The sequence below is a fragment of the Trachypithecus francoisi genome, unplaced genomic scaffold (assembly GCF_009764315.1).
Source record: "Trachypithecus francoisi isolate TF-2019V2 unplaced genomic scaffold, Tfra_2.0 Lachesis_group8, whole genome shotgun sequence".
Taxonomy (NCBI): Eukaryota; Metazoa; Chordata; class Mammalia; order Primates; family Cercopithecidae; genus Trachypithecus; species Trachypithecus francoisi.
Genome location: NW_022681473.1, coordinates 8,361,529 through 8,384,479, shown reverse-complemented (window position 1 = coordinate 8,384,479; position 22,951 = coordinate 8,361,529). Strand labels below are relative to the sequence as shown.

At 49.6% G+C, this 22,951-nt stretch overlaps 1 protein-coding gene across 1 annotated transcript; it reads left to right on the top strand.

Annotated features, from left to right (window-relative positions):
• The first annotated feature begins 31 nt into the window (after nt 1–31).
• Nucleotides 32–22,149, top strand: SNX32 (sorting nexin 32). Its single transcript, XM_033207837.1, is given in 14 exon segments — nt 32–510; nt 17,591–17,695; nt 18,363–18,473; nt 18,593–18,714; nt 18,866–18,989; nt 19,180–19,284; nt 19,485–19,590; nt 19,756–19,831; nt 20,067–20,106; nt 20,893–20,979; nt 21,058–21,217; nt 21,296–21,313; nt 21,316–21,380; nt 21,725–22,149. Coding segments are annotated over 14 exon segments (1,209 nt in total). The 5' UTR covers nt 32–474; the 3' UTR covers nt 21,779–22,149.
• Nucleotides 22,150–22,951: the final 802 nt, after the last annotated feature.

The following is a 22,951-nucleotide window of genomic DNA, read 5'->3' as shown; positions in this document are numbered from 1 at the left end:
ACTGAGCGAGTGCGCACGCGCAGGCCGCACGTGGCCGTTGGAAGGAGGGGCCCGGAACGGCGGCACAGGGTTGTGGGGGTTCAGTCAGCCGGGGACTGGAGGGAGAAGCGGCACGCGGCCTCTGCGACCCTATGAGCTCTGACCCCAGCTCCCACACTGTAGCCTATCACCGGACCACGCTCCGTGCCGCGTGCCCCTTAAAAGCTGGGGCCTGGGACAGGAACGACAGACATTGCAGCCAATGGCGTCACGCACGGTGCCCCGGTACCCAATCGAAAGGCGCGGCTGAGGGAAACGAGGTGGGAACGGCCGCCGACTCCAGGCGACTCCTTGGCCGGGCGGGGGAGAGCGTCCTCGTCAGCTGAGAGCACACTCTCTCGGTCGGTTCCTTGGGCGAGTTACGGGGACGACCTGCGGGAGCACGCGGGCAGTGGCCGGACGCTGAAGCCGTGTGTGCTGCAGCCCAGGAGAGCGATGGAGACGCATGCGGAGGCTGGGAAGGAGGGCAAGGTAGAGAAAGGATGAAGAACCCCCTCACCCCCAGCCTCCCCTCTCTCCGTGAGAGCCTGTGATGCCCAATCATGCGGTGGTGTGTGTATGTCTGTGTGTGTGGTTGGCTGTCTCTGTGTGTTTGTGTGTGTGTGTGTGTGTATAGTCTGCATGTGTCTGTGTCTCTGTGTGTCTGTCTGTGTGTGTATGTAGATGTGTCTGCATATGTCTGTGTCTGTATATCTGTGTATGTCTTTGTGTCTGTGTGTCTCTGTGTGTGTCTGTGTGTCTGCGTGTCTATGTGTGTGTATGGCCTACGTGTGTCTGTGTGCACGTGCGCATCCATGTGGGTCTATGTGTGCGCGCGCATGTCTGTATCTGTCTCTGTGTCTGTGCATGTCTGTGTGTGTGTGTCTGCGTGTACATGTCTGTGTGTGTCTGTGTCTGTGTATGGTATGCGTGTGTCTTTGTGTCTCTGTGTGTCTGTGTGTATGGTCTGTGTGTGTGCACGTGTGCATGTGTGTGTGTGTGTGCACGCATGTGTCTGTGCGTCTGTGTGTGTCTGTGCATGTCTGTGTCTCTTTGTGTCTGAGTGTGTGTGTGTCTGTGTGTGTCTGTCTCTGTGTCTGTGTATGGTCTGCGTGCATCTTTATGTCTGTGTGTATGTCTCTGTGTCTCTGTGGGTGTCTCTGTGTGTGTGTGTATGGTCTGTGTGTGTCTGTGTATTTCTGGGTCTGTGTGTGTTTGCATGTGTCTGTGGGTGTCTCTGTGTGTCTGTGTGTGTTTGTGTCCGTGTGTCTCTGTGTATCTGTGTGTGTCTATGTCTGTGTGTCTGTGTTGGTCTGTGTCTGTGTATCTGTGTGTGTTTCTATATGTGTCTGTGTGTGCCTGTGTCTGTGTTTGTCTCGTGTGTCTGCGTGTGTGTGTGCCCATGTTCTCTGTGTGTATGTGTGTGTCTGCGCAAGTGAGAGAAGGGAGACTTGAGCAAGGGAGTGGGTAGCCTCTGTGGCACCTGTGTGGGGACTGATGAGGATGCCAAGGGAGGCGGGGTTTTGCCTTTGTCCTGACAGATGGAAAGGGACCGTCACTGTCACTCTTACCCTCCCTAGGACCAACTCATGCTGGCTTGATGGGGGTAGGGGGTGGGAGGTGGGGGCGGGGAGAAGGGCAGGATGTTAGGGATTGAGCAGAGGCTGGCATCCTCTTCTCCTTTCCCAAGGCGAGAGAATCCTGTTCAGCCCTAATGGCTTCATTTGTGTTCTGAGTTCATATAATCATAAGACTATTTCTTCCTTTTGACTTCATTCAGCAAAGAGTTGTCGAGTATCCACGTTGTGCCAAGGATTGTTAGAGCATGGAGAGGTGCACCCTTTTGGGAGATGGAGGCATATGCACAGTGGGCCATGGCTAAGGATGAGGATGGAGCAGCTGTAGTCCACCTTTGAGGCCCATCTCCCTCAAGCAGCTACCAAGCAGTGTAGGTCAGAGCAGAGATACTAAGGCAGCAGGAAGAAGGCTGGGGACTAGGGGACCTGCTGCACCAGTTAGCCAAACTGCATGTGTTTGGGTTCTGGGGCAAGTGGGAAAGCCTGCCTTGGGAGTGTCAGAGAAGCCAAGAAATGAAGAGCGAGGTTCAAGTGGTTTGAAGAGACAGGGGCTGAGAGACACAAAGCATGGAACAGAATGGTCTGCTTCAATGTTTATCTATGTTCATCTTCATGGCTAAAGGAGTTAACATACATAAAATGCTTAGGGCATATATATGAAATGGTTAGAGTCGTACCTAGCATATTGTAAGGGCCAACATAAGCGTTAGCCATTATATTATTATTACTGTTATATTATTATTGCTGTATGTTCTGAGGATGTGCTGAGCTGTTGAACAGATGGATGCACCCCCCAGCCTTTGCAGGAGCCATACTCTCTGAAAGTTCACTACCAATACTTATCCTCTAGGTTAGGTATTGCCTTCTCTAAGATCTTCCTTTAAATATAGAGACATTAAAAGAATATGTAAGCAAAAATATAATAGAGGAGAAAATGAAATAATATAAAATACTAGCCAAGCGTGGTGGCTCAAGCCTATAATCACAGCACTCTGGGAGGCCAAAGGAGGCAAATCACTTGCGGTCAGGAATTTGAGACTAGCCTGGCCAAGATGGTGAAACCCCATCTCTACTAAAAATCCAAAAAAATTGGCCAGACATAGTGGTGTGTGCCTGTAATCTCAATTACTTGGGAAACTGAGACAGGAGAATCGCTTGAATCCGGGAGGCAAAGGTTGCAGTGAACCGAGATCACGCCATTGAACTCCAGCCTGGGTGACAGATTGAGACTCTGTCTCAAAAATAAATAAATAAACCCAAAGGATTATAAATAATTCTACTATAAAGACACATGCACATGTATGTTTGTTGCAACACTATTTACAACAGGAAAGACTTGGAACCAACCCAAATGCCCATCAATGAGACTGGATAAAGAAAATGTGCCATATATACACCATGGAATATTATGTAGCCATAAAAAAGAATGATATCATGTCCTTTCCAGGGACATGGATGAATCTGGAAGCTATCATTCTCAGCACACTAATACAGGAACAGAAAACCGGATACCACATGTTCTTACTCATAAGTGGGAGTTGAACAATGAGAACACATGGACACAGGGAGGGGAACAGCACACACTGGGGCCTGTGGGAGACTGAGGGGCAAGGCGAGGGACAGCATTAGGACAAATAACTAATGCATGTGGGGCTTAAAATCTAGATGACGGGTTGATAGGTGCGGCAAACCACCATGGCACATGTATACCTATGTAACAAACCTGCACATTCTGTACATGTATCCCAGAACTTAAAATTAAATTTAAAAAATAAAATAAATAAATAGGCCAGGCGCGGTGGCTCAAGCCTGTAATCCCAGCACTTTGGGAGGCCGAGACGGGCGGATTACGAGGTCAGGAGATCGAGACCATCCTGGCTAACACGGTGAAACCCCGTCTCTACTAAAAAATACAAAAAAACTAGCCGGGCGAGGTGGCGGGCGCCTGTAGTCCCAGCTACTCGGGAGGCTGAGGCAGGAGAATGGCGTGAACCCAGGAGGCGGAGCTTGCAGTGAGCTGAGATCCGGCCACAGCACTCCAGCCTGGGCGACAGAGCAAGACTCCGTCTCAAAAATAAATAAATAAATAAATAAATAAATAAAAGAAATAATATAAAATACTATTTAATTCAAAAGAAGACAAGAAAGAAAGAATACAGGAATAAAAATAGATGGGACAAAGAGAAAGCAACAAGCAAGATGACAAGTTGCTAGCCTGCTACATCAGTAGTTACAATAATTATGAATGGACTAAATTATCCAATATAAAAAAAAACATTGTCAGATTGTATTTTGGAAAAAAAACAACTAGAGTCTGTTAAAAGAGACATATTTTAAATATAAGGACACAGAAAGGTTGACATAAATGGGTGAGAGCTGGGCATAGTGATGCACACCTGTGGTCCCAGCTATGTGGGAGGCAGAGGTGGGAGGATTGCTTGAGCTCAGGATTGTTTGAGGTTACAGTGAGCTGTGATTGTGTCCCTGCACTCCAACCTGGGACACAGAGTAAGATCTTGTCTTAAAAAAAAAAAAAAAAAAAAGTCAGGCCCAGTGGCTCATACCTGTAATCCCAGCACTTTGGGAGGTCAAGGCAGGCTGATCACTTGAGGTCAGGAGTTCGAGAGCAGCCTGGCCAACACAGTGGAACCCCATCTCTACTAAAAATACAAAAATTAGCTGGGCCTGGTGGCACGCACCTGTAATCCCTGCTACTCAGGAGGCTGAGGCAGGAGAATGGCTTGAGCCTAGGAGGTGGAGGTTCCAGTGAGCCAAAATCATGCCACTGCACTCCATCCTGGGCAACAGGGCAAGACTCTCTCTCTCAAAAAAAAAAAGAAGAAGAAGAAGAAGAAAAAGTATATTAGAAATAAAGAAGGATGGCCGGGTGCAGTGGCTCATGCCTGTAATGCCAGCACTTTGAGAGGCCAAGGTGGGTAGATCACCTGAGGTCAGGAGTTTGAGACCAGCCTGGCCAACGTGGTGAAACCCTGTCTCTACTAAAAATACAAAAATTAGCCAGGCATAGTGGCAGGCACCTGTAATCCCAGCTACTCGGGAGGCTGAGGCAGGAGAATCACTGGAACTCGGGATGTAGAGATTACAGTGAGCCAAGATCAGGCCATTTCACTCCAGCCTGGGTGATAAGAGTGAAACTCTGTCGAAGGAAGGAAGGAAAGAGAGAGGGAGGGAGGGAGGGATCGAGGAAGAAAAGGGAAATAAAGAGGGATATTTTGGCTGGGCGCGGTGGCTGAAGCCTGTAATCCCAGCACTTTGGGAGGCCGAGACGGGCAGATCACGAGGTCAGGAGATCGAGACCATCCTGGCTAGCACGGTGAAACCCCGTCTCTACTAAAAAAAATTCAAAAAACTAGCCGGGCAAGGTGGCGGGCGCCGGTAGTCCCAGCTACTCGGGAGGCTGAGGCCGGAGAATGGCATAAACCCGAGAGGTGGAGCTTGCAGTGAGCTGAGATCCGGCCACTGCACTCCAGCCTGGGTGACAGAGTGAGACTCCGTGTCAAAAAATAAATAAATAAAATAAAATAAAAAGAGGGACATTTTATAATGATGAAGACTTCATTCCACAGAAAAATAATCCTAAATTTATATGAACCTAATAATATAGCATCAAAATATGCAAAATAAAAGATGACAGAACTAAAAGGAATAATAGGCAAACCTACAATTAAATAGTAAGTAATTGTTTTTTTGTTTTTTTTTTTTAGAAATGGGGTCTTTTATGTTGGCCAAGCTGGTCTCCAATTCCTAAGCTCAAGTGATCCTCCCACCTCAGCCTCCCAAAGTGCTAGAATTATAGGCATGAGTCACCATGCTCAGCCCAGTTAGAAATTTTAACACAATTCTCAACAACTGTTAGAACAAGCAGACAAAAATATCAGTAAGGATTTAGAAGATTTAAATAACATGATTAAGGCCGGGCACAGTGGCTCAAGCCTGTAATCCCAGCACTTTGGGAGGCCAAGACGGGCGGATCATGAGGTCAGGAGATCGAGACCATCCTGGCTAACACGGTGAAACCCCGTCTCTACTAAAAAATACAAAACACTAGCCGGGCATGGTGGCGGGTGCCTGTAGTCCCAGCTACTCGGGAGGCTGAGGCAGGAGAATTGCGTGAACCCAGGAGGCGGAGCTTGCAGTGAGCTGAGATCCGGCCACTGCACTCCAGCCTGGGCCACAGAGCAAGACCCCGTCTCAAAAAAAAAAAAAAAAGAGAAAAGAAGAAAGCCTTGAGTATATGACACTAAAGAAAATAAGTAATTATTATTATTTTTTTTTTTTGAGAGGGAGTCTCACTTCATTGCCCAGGCTGGATTGCAGTGGTGTAATCTCAACTCATTGCAACCTCTGCCTCCCAAGTTTAAGCGATTCTCTTGCCTCCGTCTCCCAAGTAGCTGAACTACAGCTGTGCACCACCACACCTGGCTAATTTTTTTGTATTTTTAGTAGAGATGGTGTTTCACCATGTTGGCCAGGCTGGTCTTGAACTCCTGACCTCAGGTGATCCATTAGCCTCGGCCTCCTGAAGTGCTGGGATTATAGCATGAGCCACCGTACCCGGCTGGAAAATAAGTAACTAAAAAAAAAAATTTTTGGCCAGGTGTGATGAATCATGCCTGTAATTCCAGCACTTTAAGAAGCTGAGATGGGCCGGGCGCAGTGGCTCACGCCTGTAATCCCAGCACTTTGGGAGGCCGAGGTGGGCAGATCACGAGGTCAGGAGATTGAGACCATCCTGGCTAACATGGTGAAACCCCATGTCTACTAAAAATACAAAAAATTAGCCAGGCGTGGTGGCGGGCGCCTGTAGTCCCAGCTACTTGGGAGGCTGAGGCAGGAGAATGGCGTGAACCCAGGAGGCGGAGGTCGCAGTGAGCCGAGATCGCGCCACTGCACTCCAGCCTGGGAGACAGAGCGAGACTCCGTCTCAAAAAAAAAAAAAAAAAAAAAGCTGAGGCTCAAGTGGATCATCTGAGGTCAGGAGTTCGAGACCAGCCTGGCCACCATGGTGAAACACCGTCTCTATTAAAAATACAAAAAAATGGCTGGGCGCGGTGGCTCACGCCTATAATCCCAGCACTTTGGGAGGCCAAGGCGGGCGGATCACAAGGTCAGGAGATCGAGACCATCGTGGCTAACACGGTGAAACCCCATCTCTACTAAAAATACAAAAAATTAGCTGGGTGTGGTGGCCGGCGCCTGTAGTCCCAGCTACTCGGGAGGCTGAGGCAGGAGAATGGCGTGAACCTGGGAGACAGAGGTTGCAGTGAGCCAAGATCGTGCCGCTGCACTCCAGCCTGGGCGACAGAGTGAGACTCTGTCTCAAAAAAAAAAAAAAAATTAGCCAGGCATGGTGGCACATGCCTGTAGTCCCAGCTCCTTGGAAGGCTGAGGCAGGAGGATCACTTGAGCTCAGCGGGTTGAGGCTGCAATGAGCTGTGATCATAAACACTGCACTCTAGCCTGGGCAACAGAGTGAGACTCTGTCTCAAAAATTAAAAAAAGAAAAAGGTTGAGGCTGGCCACAGTGGCTCATGCTTATAGTCCCAGCACTTTGGAAGACTGAGGCAGGAAGATTGCTTGAGCCCTGGAGTTTGAGCCTACGGTGAACCATAATCACACCACTGCACTCCAGCCTGGGTGACAGAGTCAAAAAAAAAAAAAAAAAACTATCAAGCTGAATAAGCAATATACGAAAGGATAGCACTTCATGAACAAGGCCTTCTTCCAGGAATGCAAGGTAGTTTAACATTTGCAAATCAATCAAATGAAATTCAGCACATAAACAGATGACAAGAAAATCCATATGATTATCTCCATCAAGGGAAAAACAATTGATAAAAATCAACACTCTCATCAAATTAGGCATAGCAGGGAGTTCCATTAAGCTTCATTAAGATACCCTTGATTAAAAAATATATATCTAAAAACACTTTGGGGTTAAATGTTAAATGCAGTCCCTCTGAGATTAGGAACATGTCATCATATCATCACTTCTACATTGTACTGGAGGTCCTGGTGAGTATAATAAGGCAGTAAAAAGAAATAAAGGTATAAAGATTGGAAAGGAAGAACTGAAACTGTCATCATTTTAGATTATAGGACTGTATATGTAGGAAATCCAAAACAACTGGCCAGGAAGGTGGTTCAGACCTGTAATCCCTGCACTTTGGGAGGCCTAATTTAGGAGATCTCTTGAGCCCAGGAGTTTGAGACCAACCTGGGCAACATAGTGAGACCCTATCTCTACAAAAAATACAAAAATTATCCAGGCATGGTGGCAGATGCCTGTAGTCCCAGCTACTCAGGAGGCTGAAGTGGGAGGATCCCTTGAGCCTGGAAGTTCAAGGCTGCCATGAGCCAAGATGGCATTACCACACTCCATCCTGGATGACAGAGCAAGACCCTGTCTCAAAAAAAAAAAGATCCACAAACAATTAAATTAATAAGTGAGTGAGTTCAGCAAGATATTTTAAAAATTTATTAAAATTGACAAGTAAATTTGTGTGGACACAAAGTAAATATATAAAAATAAATGATTTTTTTTCTTTCGTTCTTTCTTTTTTTTTTTTTTTTGAGATGGAGTTTCATTCTTGTCACCCAGGCTGGAGTGCAATGGGGCGATCTTGGCTCACCACAAGCTCTGCCTCTGGGTTCAAGGGTTTTTCCTGCCTCAGCCTCCTGAGTAGCTGGGATTACAAGCACCCCCCACCACACCTGGCTAATTTTTGTATTTTTAGTAGAGACGGGGTTTCACCATGTTGACCAGGCTGGTCTCAAACTCCTGACCTCAGGTGATCCACCCGCCTCGGCTTCCCAAAGTGCATGAGCCACCTCGCCCGGCCTTTTTTCCTTTCTTTTTTTTTTTTGTGTTTTTTTTTTGTTTTGTTTTGTTTTTTTTGAGACGGAGTCTTGCTCTGCCACCCAGGCTGGAGTGCAGTGGCCGGATCTCAGCTCACTGCAAGCTCCGCCTCCCGGGTTCACGCCATTCTCCTGCCTCAGCCTCCCGAGTAGCTGGGACTACAGGCGCCCGCCACCTCGCCTGGCTAGTTTTTTGTATTTTTAGTAGAGACGGGGTTTCACCGTGTTAGCCAGGATGGTCTCGATCTCCTGACCTCATGATCCGCCCGTCTCAGCCTCCCAAAGTGCTGGGATTACAGGCTTGAGCCACCGCGCCCGGCCTAGTTTTTTGTATTTTTAAGTAGAGACAGGGTTTCACCGTATTAGCCAGGATGGTCTCGATCTCCTGACCTCGTGATCCGCCCGTCTCGGCCTCCCAAAGTGCTGGGATTACAGGCTTGAGCCACCGCGCCCGGCCATTTTGTTTTGTTTTGAGGCAGGGACCCGCACTGTCATCCAGGCTGGAGTGCAGTGGTGTGATGGTGTGATCATTGGCTCACTGCAGCCTTGACCTTCTGGGCTCAAGTGATCCTCCTGCCTCAGCCTCCTAAGTAGCTGGGACTACATGTGTTTGCCACCACACCAGGCTAATTTTTGTATTTTTTGGTAGACATGGAGTTTCGCCATGTTGCCCTGGTTGGCCTTGAACTCCTTGGCTCAAGTGATTCTCCTGCCTCAGCCTTCCAAAGTGCTGGGTTCACAGGCATGAGCCACCATGCGCAGCCTATTGTTTTTCTGTATACAATTAGAAGATGAAACTTTAAAAAATATAATTTAAAAAGCAAAGAAAGGGCGCCTATAATCCCAGCTGCTTGGGAGGCTGAGGCAGGAGAATCGCTTGAACCCAGGAGGCAGAGGTTGCAGTGAGTTGAGACCACACCATCGCACTGTGGCCTGGGCAACAAGAACAAGACTCTGTCTCAAAAAAAACATAAATAAAATAAAAATAAAAAGCAAAGAAAAAAGAGAATCACCAAATACCTAGGAATAAATCTCACAGAAGACATGCAAGACCTTTACACAGAAAACTACAAAACATTAAAGATGACCTAAATAATTGGAAAGATATTACATGTTTTTAGATTGGAAGATTAAAAATTATAAATTATAAAATTACAAAGAGATCTAGTCTTCCCAGATTGATCTATATATTTGATATAATCACAACCAAAATCCCAGTACGTTTTTTAGGGGTAGAAATTAACAAGCAGAATATCTGTAGAAATGTAAAGGACTTATAATAGCCAAAATTATTTTGAAAAGAAAGGATAAAGTTGGAGGCTTTGCACTATCTGATTTCAAGTCTCGCCTGTCAAGTTACAGTAATCAAGACAGTGAGATATTATCATAAGGATAAACATTTAGACCAATGGAACACAGTAAAGTCCAAAGAGTGACACTTTTTTTTTGAGACGGAGTCTCGTGCTGTCGCCCAGGCTAGAGTGCAGTGGCAAGATCTTGGCTGACTGCAAGCTCCACCTCCTGGGTTCATGCCATTCTCCTGCCTCAGCCTCCCGAGTAGCTGGCACTACAGGCGCCTGCCACCACACCTGGCTAATTTTTTTTTTTTTTTGTATTTTTAGTAGAGACGGGGTTTCACCGTGTTAGCCAGGATGGTCTCAATCTCCTGATCTCGTGATCCATCCGCCTCGGCCTTCCAAAGTGCTGGGATTACAGGCATGAGCCACCGTGCCCGGCCTGTCACTTTTAATAGGTTAATTGATATGTGTACGCCAAAGCAATTCAATAGCAAAAGGAAAATCTTTATAACAAATAGTGCTCAAATAGCTGGCCACATGGCACAATGAATCACAACCCGGCCGGGCGCGGTGGCTCAAGCCTGTAATCCCAGCACTTTGGGAGGCCGAGACGGGAGGATCACGAGGTCAGGAGATCGAGACCATCCTGGCTAACACTGTGAAACCCCGTCTCTACTAAAAATACAAAAAACTAGCCGGGCGAGGTGGCGGCGCCTGTAGTCCCAGCTACTGGGGAGGCTGAGGCAGGAGAATGGCGTAAACCCGGGAGGCGGAGCTTGCAGTGAGCTGAGATCCGGCCACTGCACTCCAGCCTGGGCGACAGAGTGAGACTCCGCCTCAAAAAAAAAAAAAAAAAAAAAAAAGAATCACAACCCATACCTCACACTGCATATTCAAAACAAATTGAAAATTGCCGGGCGTGGTGGCTCATGCCTGTAATCCCAGCACTTTGGGAGGTTGAGGCAGGTGGATCATATGAGGTCAGGAGTTTGAGACCAACCTGACCAACATGGTGAAACCCTATCTCTGGCTGGGCGCGGTGGCTCAAGCCTGTAATCCCAGCACTTTGGGAGGCCGAGACGGGCGGATCACGAGGTCAGGAGATCGAGACCATCCTGGCTAACACGGTGAAACCCCGTCTCTACTAAAAACTACAAAAAACTAGCCGGGCGAGGTGGCGGCGCCTGTAGTCCCAGCTACCCGGGAGGCTGAGACAGGAGAATGGCGTGAACCCGGGAGGCGGAGCTTGCAGTGAGCTGAGATCTGGCCACAGCACTCCAGCCTGGGTGACAGAGCAAGACTCCGTCTCAAAAAAAAAAAAAAAAAAAAAAAGAAACCCTATCTCTACTAAAAATACAAAAATTAGCCAGGCATGTGGCGCACACCTGTAATCCCAGCTACCTGGGAGGCTGAGGCAAGAGAATCGTGTGAACCCAGGAGGCAGAGGCTGCAGTGAGCCAAGATCGTGCCACTGCACTCCAGCCTGGGTGACAAAACGAGACTCCATCTCAAGAAATTAAAATTAGGCCAGGCGTGGTGGCTCATGCCTGTAATCCCAGCACTTTGGGAGAATAAGGCAGGTGGATTGCCTGAGGTCAGGAGTTCAAGACCAGCCTGGCCAACATAGTGAAACCCCGTCTCTACTCAAAATACAAAAATGAGCTGGGCGTGGTGGTGGGCACCTGTAATCTGAGCTACTCGGGAGGCTGGGGCAGGAGAATTGCTTGAACCTGGGAGGCGGAGGTTGCAATGAACCGAGATCCACCATTACACTCTAGCCTGAGCAATAAGAGTGAAACTCCATTTCAAAAAAAAAAGAAAGAGAGAGAGAGAGGGAGGGAGGGAGGGAGGGAGGGAGAGAGAGAGAGAGAGAGAGAGAAAGAGAGAGAGAGAGAGAGAGAAAGAAAGAAGAAAGAAAGAAAGAAAGAAAGAAAGAAAGAAAGAAAGAAAGAAAGAAAGAGAAAGAAAGAAGAAAGAAAGAAATTAAAATTAAAATGAAGAGAATGAATTGAAAATAGATAATAGCCGGGTGGGGTGGCTCACACATGTAATACCAGCACTTTGGGAGGCCAAGGAGGGTGGATCACTTGAGGTCAGGAGTTTGAGACCAGCCTGGCCAAAAGAGTGAAACCACATCTCTACTAAAAATACAGAAATTAGCTGGGCGTTGTGGCGGGCGCCTGTAATCGCAGCTACTCAGGAGGCTGAGGCAGGGGAATCATTTGCACTCCAGCCTGGGCGACAGAGCAAGACCCTGTCTCAAAAAAAAAAAGAAAAAGAAAAAGAACAAAAGAAAATGGATTATAGACACAAGTGTAAGCTTAAACTGTAATACCTCTAGAAAAATAAATAGAATATCTTCATGACCTTGGGGTAGGCAAAGATTTCTTCAACAGGACATAAAAAGCCTTAACCATAGAAATAAAAGACTCTTATGTTGAGCTTGTAACATTTGAACCACTAAGAGAGTCAAAGGCAAACTATAGACTAGGAAAAGATACTGACAAAACGTATAATCAACAATGGACTTGTCCCCAGGAACAGAGTTCCTACAAATTACCGAAAAACAGATAATCTGATCTTTCAAAGAGGTGGCTGGAAAGAATCAGAGAACTGAATAGGCACTTTACAAAAGAAGATATGCAGATGGCTGATAAATACAGAAAATGCCGCTCGACATCATTCCTCACCAGGTAATACCAGTTGCACTCCCATGCACAATTACCATGCCTCAACTAACAGGGTGGAAGTAAAAAAGACTAACAATTCCGAGCCGTCACAGTGGGTTGTACCTAGACTGATCTGTATATTCGATGCAATCACAATAAAAATCTCAGTTCGTTTTTTAGGGGTAGAAATTAACAAGCCGCGTATGTGTAGAAATGTAAAGGACCTATAATTGCCAAAATGATTTTGAAAAAAAAGAATAAAGGTGGAGGCCTTACACTATCTGATTTCCAGTCTCACCTGTCAGATTACAGTAATCAGGCCAGTGAGATATTATCATAAAGACAAACATAGACCAATGGAACAGAGAGTCCAAAGTTTATCATACTTAATAGGTCAAGTGATACGTGTACACAAAAGCAACTCTCAGCTACGCCAGAGGATTGCCTGAGCCCAGTTCAAGGCCAGCCTGGACAACATTAGCGGGACCCCGTTTCTTTAAAAAAAAAAAAAAAAAAAAAAAGAGAGAGAAAGATAAAATGACTAACAACTCTTAAGTATTGGCAAGGATGTAGTACAACTGGAACTTTCATACACAGTGCTGCTGGCAGTGTACATTGGTTTAGTCACCTTAGAAAATTGTTTGGCAGTATTTACTAAAGTGTTTTAAACATATAATATGCCTTCCCTGTAACCAAGCACTTCTCATACCCAACAGAAATGGGGACTTAGGTCAAAAGTCCTCAAAAGATGGCTGGATGCGGTGGCTCACACCTGTAATGCTAGCGCTTTGGGAGGCCAAAGTGGGCGGATCACTTGAGGTCAGGAGTTCAAGAGCAGCCTGGCCAACATGGCAAAACCCCATCTCTACTAAATTACAAAAATTATATGGGCATGGTGGCGGGCACCTGTAACCCCAGCTACTCAGGAGGTTGAGGCAGGAGAATCACTTGAACCTGGGAGGTGGAGGTTGCCGTGAGCTAAGATCACGTCACTACACTCCAGCCTGGGTGACAGAGCGAGAATAAATAAATAATAATATTAATTATTAATAATTTATTAATTAATAATATTTATTATTAATAATAAATAATAATATTAATTATTAATAATTTATTAATTAATAATATTTATTATTAATAATAAATAATAAATATTATTTAAATAATAATTTACTTATTATTTAATGTCTCAATAAATAAATAAATAAATAAATAAAGTCCTCAAAAGACCTATGTAAGAATGTTCATGGAAGCCAGATGTGGTGGTGCACACCTGTAATCCCAGCTACTTGGGAGGCTGAAGTGGAAGGATGGCTTGAGGCCATGAGTTCAAACCAGCCTGGGCAGCATAGCGAGAACACCCCCCTGCTTAAAAAATAAAAGTAACCAGGTGCAGTGGCTCACGCCTGTAATCCCAACACTTTGGGAGGCCGAGGCGGGCGGATCACCTGAGGTCAGGAGTTTGAGACCAGCCTGGCTAACATAATGAAACCTTGTTTCTACTAAAAATGCAAAAAATTAGCCAGGCATGGTGGTGCGTGCTTGTAATCCCAGCTACTTGGGAAGCTGAGGCAGGAGAATTGCTTGAACCCAGGAGGCGGAGGTTGCAGTGAGCTGAGATCTCACCGTTGCACTCCAGCCTGGGTAACAAGAGCAAAACTCCGTCTCAAAAAAAAAAAAAATTTGTTCATGGCAGCTTTATTCATAATAGCCAAAAACTTGAAATAATCCAAATGACCATCAACAGTAGATACATGCATTATGATATAATCATATAATGAAATAAGACACAGCAATGAAAACAACTACTTCTCCACTCAACAACATAGAGAGCTCTCTAAAGAACAGGGGCACAAAAGAATACACAATGCATAACTGCATTTCTGTGAAGTTCAAGAATAGGCAGGCCAGAATAGGCTGGGTTCAGTGGCTCACACCTGTAATCCCAGCTCTTTGGGAGGCCAAGGCGGGTGGATCACCTGAGGTCAGGAGTTCAAGACCAGCCTGGCCAACATGGTGAAACGCCGTCTCTGCTAAAATACAAAAATTAGCTGGAAGTGGTGGTGTGCGCCTGTAATCCCAGCTACTTAGGAGGCTGAAGCAGGAGAATCCCATGAGCCTGGGTGGTAGAGGTTGCAGTGAGTTGAGATCACGTCACTGCACTCCAACCTGGGTGACAGAGTGAGACTTCGTCTCAAAAAAAAAGAATAGGCCAGGCCGGGCGTGATGGCTCACGCCTGTAATCCCAGCACTTTGGGAGGCGGAGGCGGGCAGATCACCTGAGGTCAGGAGTTCGAGACCAGCCTCAACATGGAGAAACCCCATCTCTACTAAAAATACAAAATTAGCCGGGCATGGTGGTGCATGCCTGTGATCCCAGCTACTCGGGAGGCTGAGGCAGGAGAATTGCTCGAAGCTGGAAGGCGGAGGTTACGGTGAGCTGAGATGGCGCCACCGCGCCACTGCGCCACTGCACTCCAGCCTGGGCAACAAGAGCGAAACTCTGTCTCAAAAATAAATAAATAAATAAAAGGAGAGGCCAGAATAATATATGGTGATAGAAGTCAGAATGGTGGTTAGTTCTGGGGTGGGGATAATTGATGGGTGTGGGGCAAGAGGGAGCCTTCTGGAGTGTTAAAAAAAATTTTTTGCCAGGCACGGTGGCTCACACCTGTAATCCCAGCACTTTGGGAGGCAAGGCAGGTGGATCACCTGAGCTCAGGAGTTCAAGACCAGCCTGACAAAAATGGAGAAACCTCATCTCTACTAAAAATACAAAATTAGCCGGGCATGGTGGTGGGCACCTGTAATCCCAGCTATTCAGGAGGCTGAAGCAGGAGAATTGCTTGAACCGGGGAGGCCGAGGTTGCAGTGAGCAGAGATTGCACCATTGCACTCCAGCCTGGGGAACAAGAGCGAAACTCCATTTCAAAAAAAAATTAGCTTTAGCTTTTTTTGTTTTTGCTTTTTATTGTTTTCTTTAGACAGTTCCTCACTCTGTCACCTAGGTTGGAGTGCAGTGGCAAGATCCTGGCTCACTGCTGCCTGCACCTCCCAAGCTCAGTCTTCCCACCTCAGCCCCCCCAAGTAGCTGGAACCACAGGCATGTGCCACCACGCCCAGCTAATTTTTAAAGTTTTTTTGTGGAGGTGGGCATCGAAGGGTGTCTCACCACGTTGCCTAGGCTGGTCTCAAACTCCTGGGCTCAAGCAAAATTTAGGTGGGAGTGGTGGCATGCACCTGTAATCCCAGCTACTCAGGAGGCTGAGGCAAGAGAATCTCTTGAACTCGGGAGGCAGAGTTTGCAGTGAGCTGAGATCACGGCACTGCACTCCAACCTGGGTGACAGAGCAAGGCACTATCAAAAAAAAAAGAGGGAGAAACAATGTAGAGACAACCCTGTAAACAGTGACCGGTGACCTCAGGGTCAGTTCCTTCATGCCGGACAGCCAGGAGGAGGGGACAGATACAGGGATCTCCATCCGGGAAGGAGACATCACTAGACCAGCTGCAGCTGGGCCACCATCAGGCAAGGTCTTGCCTGTTTCTGGACCCACATATTACCAAGCCCCATCTCAGGGACCATCTCTAAAGTGTGCCAAAATCAGAGAAGAGAGAGTGAGGAGGCCTCCAGACTGAGAGGTGGGACAGGTGCCTCTTGTATACTGGTGAGCAATGCTGAAAGGCAGAGTGATTCTTAAGCCTCTTCTCTTCCCCCTAATATCACTTGGCACTATGGTGTGGACACAGTAGGTATTCAATAAATGCATGTTGCTTCCGGCCCTTTGGGAGGCTGAGGTGGGAGGATTAGTTAAGCCCAGGAGTTTGAGACCAGCCTGGGCAACATAGCAAGACCCTGTTTCTAAAAAAAAAAACAAAACTTGACATGGTGGTACATGCCTGTAGTCCCAGGTACTACAGAGGCAGAGGCAGGAGGATCACTTGAGTCCAGGAGTTGGAGGCTGCAGTGAGCTATGATGACACCACTGCATTACAGCCTGAGTGACAGAGTGAGACCCTATCTCAAAAATAAATAAATACATATTGAATAACTCAATGCCAAGAATGAGCTAGTAGCGTGGTGTCTTGTTGATCTTTTCACTTGAAGAAATACACGTGCTTTGCATGTAAGCTGTTGCCTCTTGGCACCAAAAGTAGTAAATGGAATGGTTTTGGCAACCCTCCCCCAAAAGAGGTGAAAATGTCTCATCCAACTCACTTGAAGCCCTGGTTAAGGGATGCCTGAGTAGCCGGCTGGGGAAGGGGTGGACAAGTAACTGAGAAAGTGCGTGGGGTTGGGAATTAAGAAACTGGGTTTCGCTGGGCACGGTGGCTCATGCCTGTAATCCCAGGACTTTGGGAGGCCGAGGCAGGTGGATCACTTGAGGTCAGGAGTTTGAGACCAGCCTGACCAACATGGTGAAACCCCGTCTCTACTAAAAATACAAAAGTTAGCTGGGCATGGTGGTGCACGCCTGTGGTCCCAGCTACTCGGGAGGCTGAGGCAGGAGAATCGCTTGAACCCGGGAGATGGAGGTTGCAATGAGTGGAGATCGCTCCACTGCACTCCAGCCTGGGCAGCACAAAACTCTGTCTAAAAAAAACAAGCAAATAAACAAAAACAACAACTGGGTTTCAACCTGGCACTGTCGCTTTGCAGCTGCATAACCTTAGACAATTTACTTCCCCTCACAGCACTGCACTCCAACCTGAGTGACAGAGCAAGACACTATCAAAAAAAAAAGAGGGAGAAACAATGTAGGGATAACCCTGTAAACAGTGACCAGTGACCTCAGGGTCAATTCCTTCATGCGGGACAGCCAGGAGGAGGGGATAGATGCAGGGATCTCCATCCAGGGAGGAGACATCACTAGACCAGCTGCAGATGGGCCATCATCCTGGTTGTCTCAGCTTCAGTATCTGTCAGATGGGAAGCTTTCTGCCTGCCTCCAAGGATGGGGGGGTTAAAATGTTTTGGCAGTTGCAAAGCTCAGGTCAGTGCCTTATCAGGACCCCTCTCTGGTGACCTGGGGCATTGCTGAAGCAGTGCTGCTAAAGAGGGTTCTGCAGGTGGACCAGAAGGCATGCAGGGCGAGGAAGGGCAAAGGGGCCATGCACAGCTAGGCCAGAGACCTCCCCTCCTCCGCAGCCTTCGTGTGCATCGGTGGATCTGCAGGGAGACAGCTCCTTACAAGTGGAGATCTCTGATGCAGTGAGTGAGCGGGACAAGGTGAAATTCACTGTTCAAACCAAGGTGAGGCAGTGCGGGACTCGAGGAAAGGTCCTGGTGGCTGCCCGCAGGAGGCCTCCCCCAGGGTGGTAGGCACGTGCCAACACAGCCTGTGGGCACTGTTCCTCCACCTGGCACTTGCCCTCAGCCCCTCCTGGAAAGCAAGCATCTTAACTAGGCTCTGGGTGCCTCTGCCTGAGGCCCCGAGTCCTAATCATCCCCATCCACCATTCTTTTTTTTTTTTTTTTTTTTTGAGGCTGAGTCTCGCTCTGTCGCCCGGACTGGAGTGCAGTGGCCAGATCTCAGCTCACTGCAAGCTCCGCCTCCTGGGTTTACGCCATTTTCCTGCCTCAGCCTCCCGAGTAGCTGGGACTACAGGCGCCCGCCACCTCGCCCGGCTAGTTTTTGTATTTTTAGTAGAGACGGGGTTTCACTGTGTTAGCCAGGATGGTCTCGATCTCCTGACCTCGTGATCCGCCCGTCTCGGCCTCCCAAAGTGCTGGGATTACAGGCTTGAGCCACCGCGCCCGGCCCCCATCCACCATTCTAAATGAAATCACACACACCTGAGCTCTAACTTGGTCCTCCCTGGGATGTGGGATGGGGGGGCCCAAAAGTGGGTGCCCAGGAGACTTGCTGAGGCAGGGCTTGGGGCAGAGAGGGTACCTCAGACGGCCTTCCTGCTTCCAGAGCTGCCTCCCTTACTTCGCCCAGACCGAGTTCTCAGTCGTGCGGCAGCACGAGGAGTTCATCTGGCTGCATGACGCCTACGTGGAGAATGAGGAGTACGCCGGCCTCATCGTGAGGAGGGGCCGGGCAAGGGCTGGGAGGGACAGGCAGAGCACTTGGGTGAGGACCAAAGGCTGTGGCGGCCGTCTCAGCAGTGAGAGGTCTCCCAGCTCTGTCCCTCCTTTGAGCAGATCCCCCCAGCCCCTCCGAGGCCAGACTTTGAGGCTTCAAGGGAAAAGCTCCAGAAATTGGGTGAGGGGGACAGCTCTGTCACTCGGGAAGAGTTTGCCAAGATGAAGCAGGAGCTGGAAGCGTGAGTGCCCCCTCCTTTCCCAGCCATCCCCAGCTATCTTCCCCACTCTCCCCCCACGAATGTTTAGAGACCCTGACCTCTGACCCCAGAAAGGGGGCAGGCAGGATGATGAGGGCTGAGGAGGGCCTGTGAGCCGCTGCCACTCTCGCAGGGAGTACCTGGCCATCTTTAAGAAGACAGTTGCGATGCACGAAGTCTTTCTGCAGCGCCTGGCGGCCCACCCCACCCTGCGTCGAGACCACAACTTCTTTGTGTTTTTGGAATATGGACAGGATGTGAGCTGGGCCAAATCCCTGGCCCTGGGGCCAGAGTCTAGCTTGGGTGGGGAGGCACCCAGGGGTGGCAGGGCTGGAGAAGGGGCCCCAGTGGGCCCAAGCCTGTGTCACAGCTCCGTGAGTGGCTTGCGACTCGGCATGGGAGGCGAGAACGCCCACCCCAGCATCATACCCTCCCTGTGTGCCTCAGCTGAGTGTCCGGGGGAAGAACAGGAAGGAGCTCCTCGGAGGGTTTCTGAGGAATATCGTGAAGTCTGCAGATGAAGCCCTCATCACGGGCATGTCAGGGCTCAAGGTAACCCCTGGAGCTCCTCTCCAGATTCAATCCAGCACCTCAAGTCCACAGCACGGATTGAGGCCCAGGCTGGGTGTGGGAAGGAAGCCACTGGTGGGGCCTGGCCTGGGTTGGAAGGAGATTTTTGCCAACCCTGTGTGCCTATGCTGCCAAGTTCCTTGGTGACCCAGTGTAAATGGGGTCCTGCCTGTCTCCCTTAGGAGGTGGATGACTTCTTTGATCATGAGAGGACCTTCCTGTTGGAGTATCACACCCGTATCCGAGATGCCTGCCTGCGGGCCGACCGCGTCATGCGTGCCCACAAGTGTACGCAAGGTCCAAGGGGTCCTGGATCCCGCTGCCCCTCTCCCCAGTGGTTCAACTCCTTGGGGGAGAGAAGAGATCAAGGCATGCCTTGTTTCTCTGTGGCCACAGGCACCAGGGCTTGACGTGCAGATGTAGGGGCTCTGATGGGGGCTGTTCCCCCAACAGGCCTGGCAGATGATTATATCCCTATCTCAGCTGCGCTGAGCAGTCTGGGAACACAGGAAGTCAACCAGCTAAGGACGTGAGGACTCCCTCCACCCCTACCCGCTCCCTATGCCTGTAATACCATGTCTTCCCATGAGGGGTCACTCTGTAGATGTCTACTGTCAGCTCTAGGTGGGAGGTGTAGGCTCTCCTGTTGGGGGAGGGTGTTGGGAGGGAAAGGCAAGAGGGAGACTCCCAAGGAGGGGCTGAGACAGAGAGGCTTTGAGCTGTTCCTCAGCCCCCTACCCTAACTCCTCCCTACTACTTCCTAGGAGCTTCCTCAAATTGGCAGAGCTCTTTGAAAGGCTGAGGGTGAGTACTGCCTTCTGTGCTCAAAAGCTTTCCTGGTGATCTTTGCAGGGAAGATAAGTCCTGGCAGAGGGAAGAGCTCCAGGATCATCTTGGGTTCAGTGATAACTTGGGCCCAGTGACAAGTTGGGCTCACACTCCAGACTAGTTTAACGAGAGGTGGGCTGAAGACAAGGATCCAGCTTTGTGTGTGTGTGTGGGGGGGGGGGGGGTGCGCACGCGTGTACACGCGTGTGCAACAGGGGAGAGTTGGGAGGCACAAGGATGTGCCCAAATCTCTGGCAGGCTGCACCCAGCTGCCAGCACACTGCCTGGGTACACACGTCCCCCACTCTTCCCCAAGAAAGTCACTGGAGTGTTGCTGTCTTCCTAAAACGTCTATTGGACTGCATCTCTTCCCTGCTCAAGGCCCTTCAGAGACCCTGCCCCTTCTGGAAGCTCCCAAAGTCCTGACCTTCCACTTTTAGCCTCTTGTGCTCCAGCCACTGCCTCCCTTCCCTGCTTTACCCAAGTGCCCTCCCTGAACTAAAGGTTCCCTGAACACGTAGCCGGGTTTGCACAGCTGCCAAGCCCTCAGCTCCCTGTCTGGCTCTTACTTAGTACCTGAGATCCAGATTAGATCCCACTTCCTCTGTGAAGCCTTCCCTGGCCTGCACCCCTCAACACCAGGCCTGACCTGGAACAGCTACCTAAGGCCTCTTTGCTGGATATTTAGATGAAAAGGTGCCTCCCACCCCTTAGTTGCCCCTCTGACAAGCTCCTTTCCCAGTGCCCACCTTTCTGATGCAGAAGCTGGAGGGCCGAGTGGCTTCCGACGAGGACCTGAAGCTGTCGGACATGCTGAGGTATTACATGCGCGACTCACAGGCAGCAAAGGTGAGAGGCAGCCCCAGAGCAACGCTCAGGCCTGGAGGCCAGGACAGGGCAGCAGTGACCCTGTGCCCGTGGTCCTAGGACCTGCTGTACCGGCGGCTGCGGGCGCTGGCCGACTACGAGAATGCCAACAAGGCGCTGGACAAGGCACGCACCAGGAACCGGGAGGTGCGGCCCGCGGAGAGCCACCAGCAGCTGTGCTGCCAACGCTTCGAGCGCCTCTCCGACTCCGCCAAGCAAGGTGAGCCCGCAGCCCCCGGCCCCAGCCTGGGGCCACATGCCCTGCCCAGGTCCCCATGCCTCTTCCCCTCCTCTCCAGAGCTCATGGACTTCAAGTCCCGCGGGTCTCCTCTTTTCGAAAGAATCTCATTGAGCTGGCAGAGCTGGAGCTCAAACACGCCAAGGTGAGCCCTCCCATCTCACTGGGCCCTTGTGATACCTCCCACCTCCCTCCCTCCCCCAGGAACCAGGGTGTGCGTGCACGTGTGGATGTGCACGCGTGTATGTGCATATGTGGGTGTCTGCGTGTACGTGCGTGCGTGTGTGGATGAGAGCAGCCTCAGCTAAGGCTTGGGGCCATGCTTCCCTGGCTCACGACCCATGCCTTCTCGGTAGGAAGACCCAATTAACAGCAACTGTTATTGCAGAGAACAGAGGTGTGGGGAGCAAGGGGTTATCTACGGTGCAGAAAGAATGGCAGCCTGACTCAGCGAGCAGAGTACTTCAAGGACCTGTTTCTCCTCTGCAGGCCAGCACCCTAATTCTCCGGAACACCCTTGTCGCCCTAAAGGGGGAGCCTTAAGAGCAGCCAGAGCTCAGCCAGACCCTGCTCTGGGATCTCCAGTGACCAGGGTATCCCAGACCCCTCTCTCTGGCAAGATGTCTCCTTCTCTAGCACAGTGCCACTAGCTACACCCTCACTCTGCCCCACATCCTCCCAGGGAAAGCCCAAACCCCCTACCACTACCACCACCAAAGGTGCCAGGCCCTGCAAGACACAGGGCAGCATAGGCATCGTGATTGGCCACAGGTCAGCAGAGCCCCAGGGACCCCGACACCCCTCCCCAGGAAGCTGAGGAACAGCCTCCTCTCACCCGGGGCCTTGAAGGAATCATAGCTCTCTTGATCCCAGCCTGTTCTCCTTCACAAATAAAAACCCTGGTTTTGTAGCAAGGAGGCCTGTTGTCCTTGCTGCCCTTCCCACAGCTCAAGGGTCCACCAGGCACACCTTCTGCCAAGGCAGTATGATCAGATCCTGGGGACACCAAGGAGGGCACCCCGCAGTATCCTCAGCCCTCTCTCCAGTGACAGCAGGCTCCCTGTGGGAAGGCGCGACACCCAGAAGTTGGGACCTAGAAACCCCAGAACAGTCTTCCAGGTTTGTCCCCACCCCCATAAACCCTAGCACAAGAACGAATCCCAAGTTCTCCACACTTATTTCCTAACCAGAAAAGGGATCTAGCCTTTCCTCCCAGAACCACTCACAAGCTCCTGGGAGTTAAGGAGCCAACTGTAACACCAGGAGGCCTCTTCCTTTCTCAGCTCAGTTAATTAGGGAGGAGATACAGATGCCCCATTACCACTCCCAATTCACCTCACCCGAGGGCCAGATTTCTTGGATGTCTTTGCCTGCTGGGCAGGTGAAAGCCCAAAGTACAGGCTGGAAACAACCCATGGCAATGCTGGCAAAAGGCTCAGGGTGCCGGCAACGCCCTTTTGGTTAAACATAGGGAGGTGGTGCTCAAGACACCTGGGTCTCAAGTCCTGGGCTCCACCTGGCTGGCCCCACCCTGAAGGGACTCCAGCCACATCTAGAGGTCAAAGGCTCAACTTGGGCTGACTCACAGCAACCACTGAACCTGACCCTCATAAACCTGAGTCAGCCATGCAGGGAAGACAGCAAATCAAACTGAACCTTTAAGCTACCTGTGACTAGCCTATCAGCCCACACCTAGGCAGGGACAGAAAAGACTAT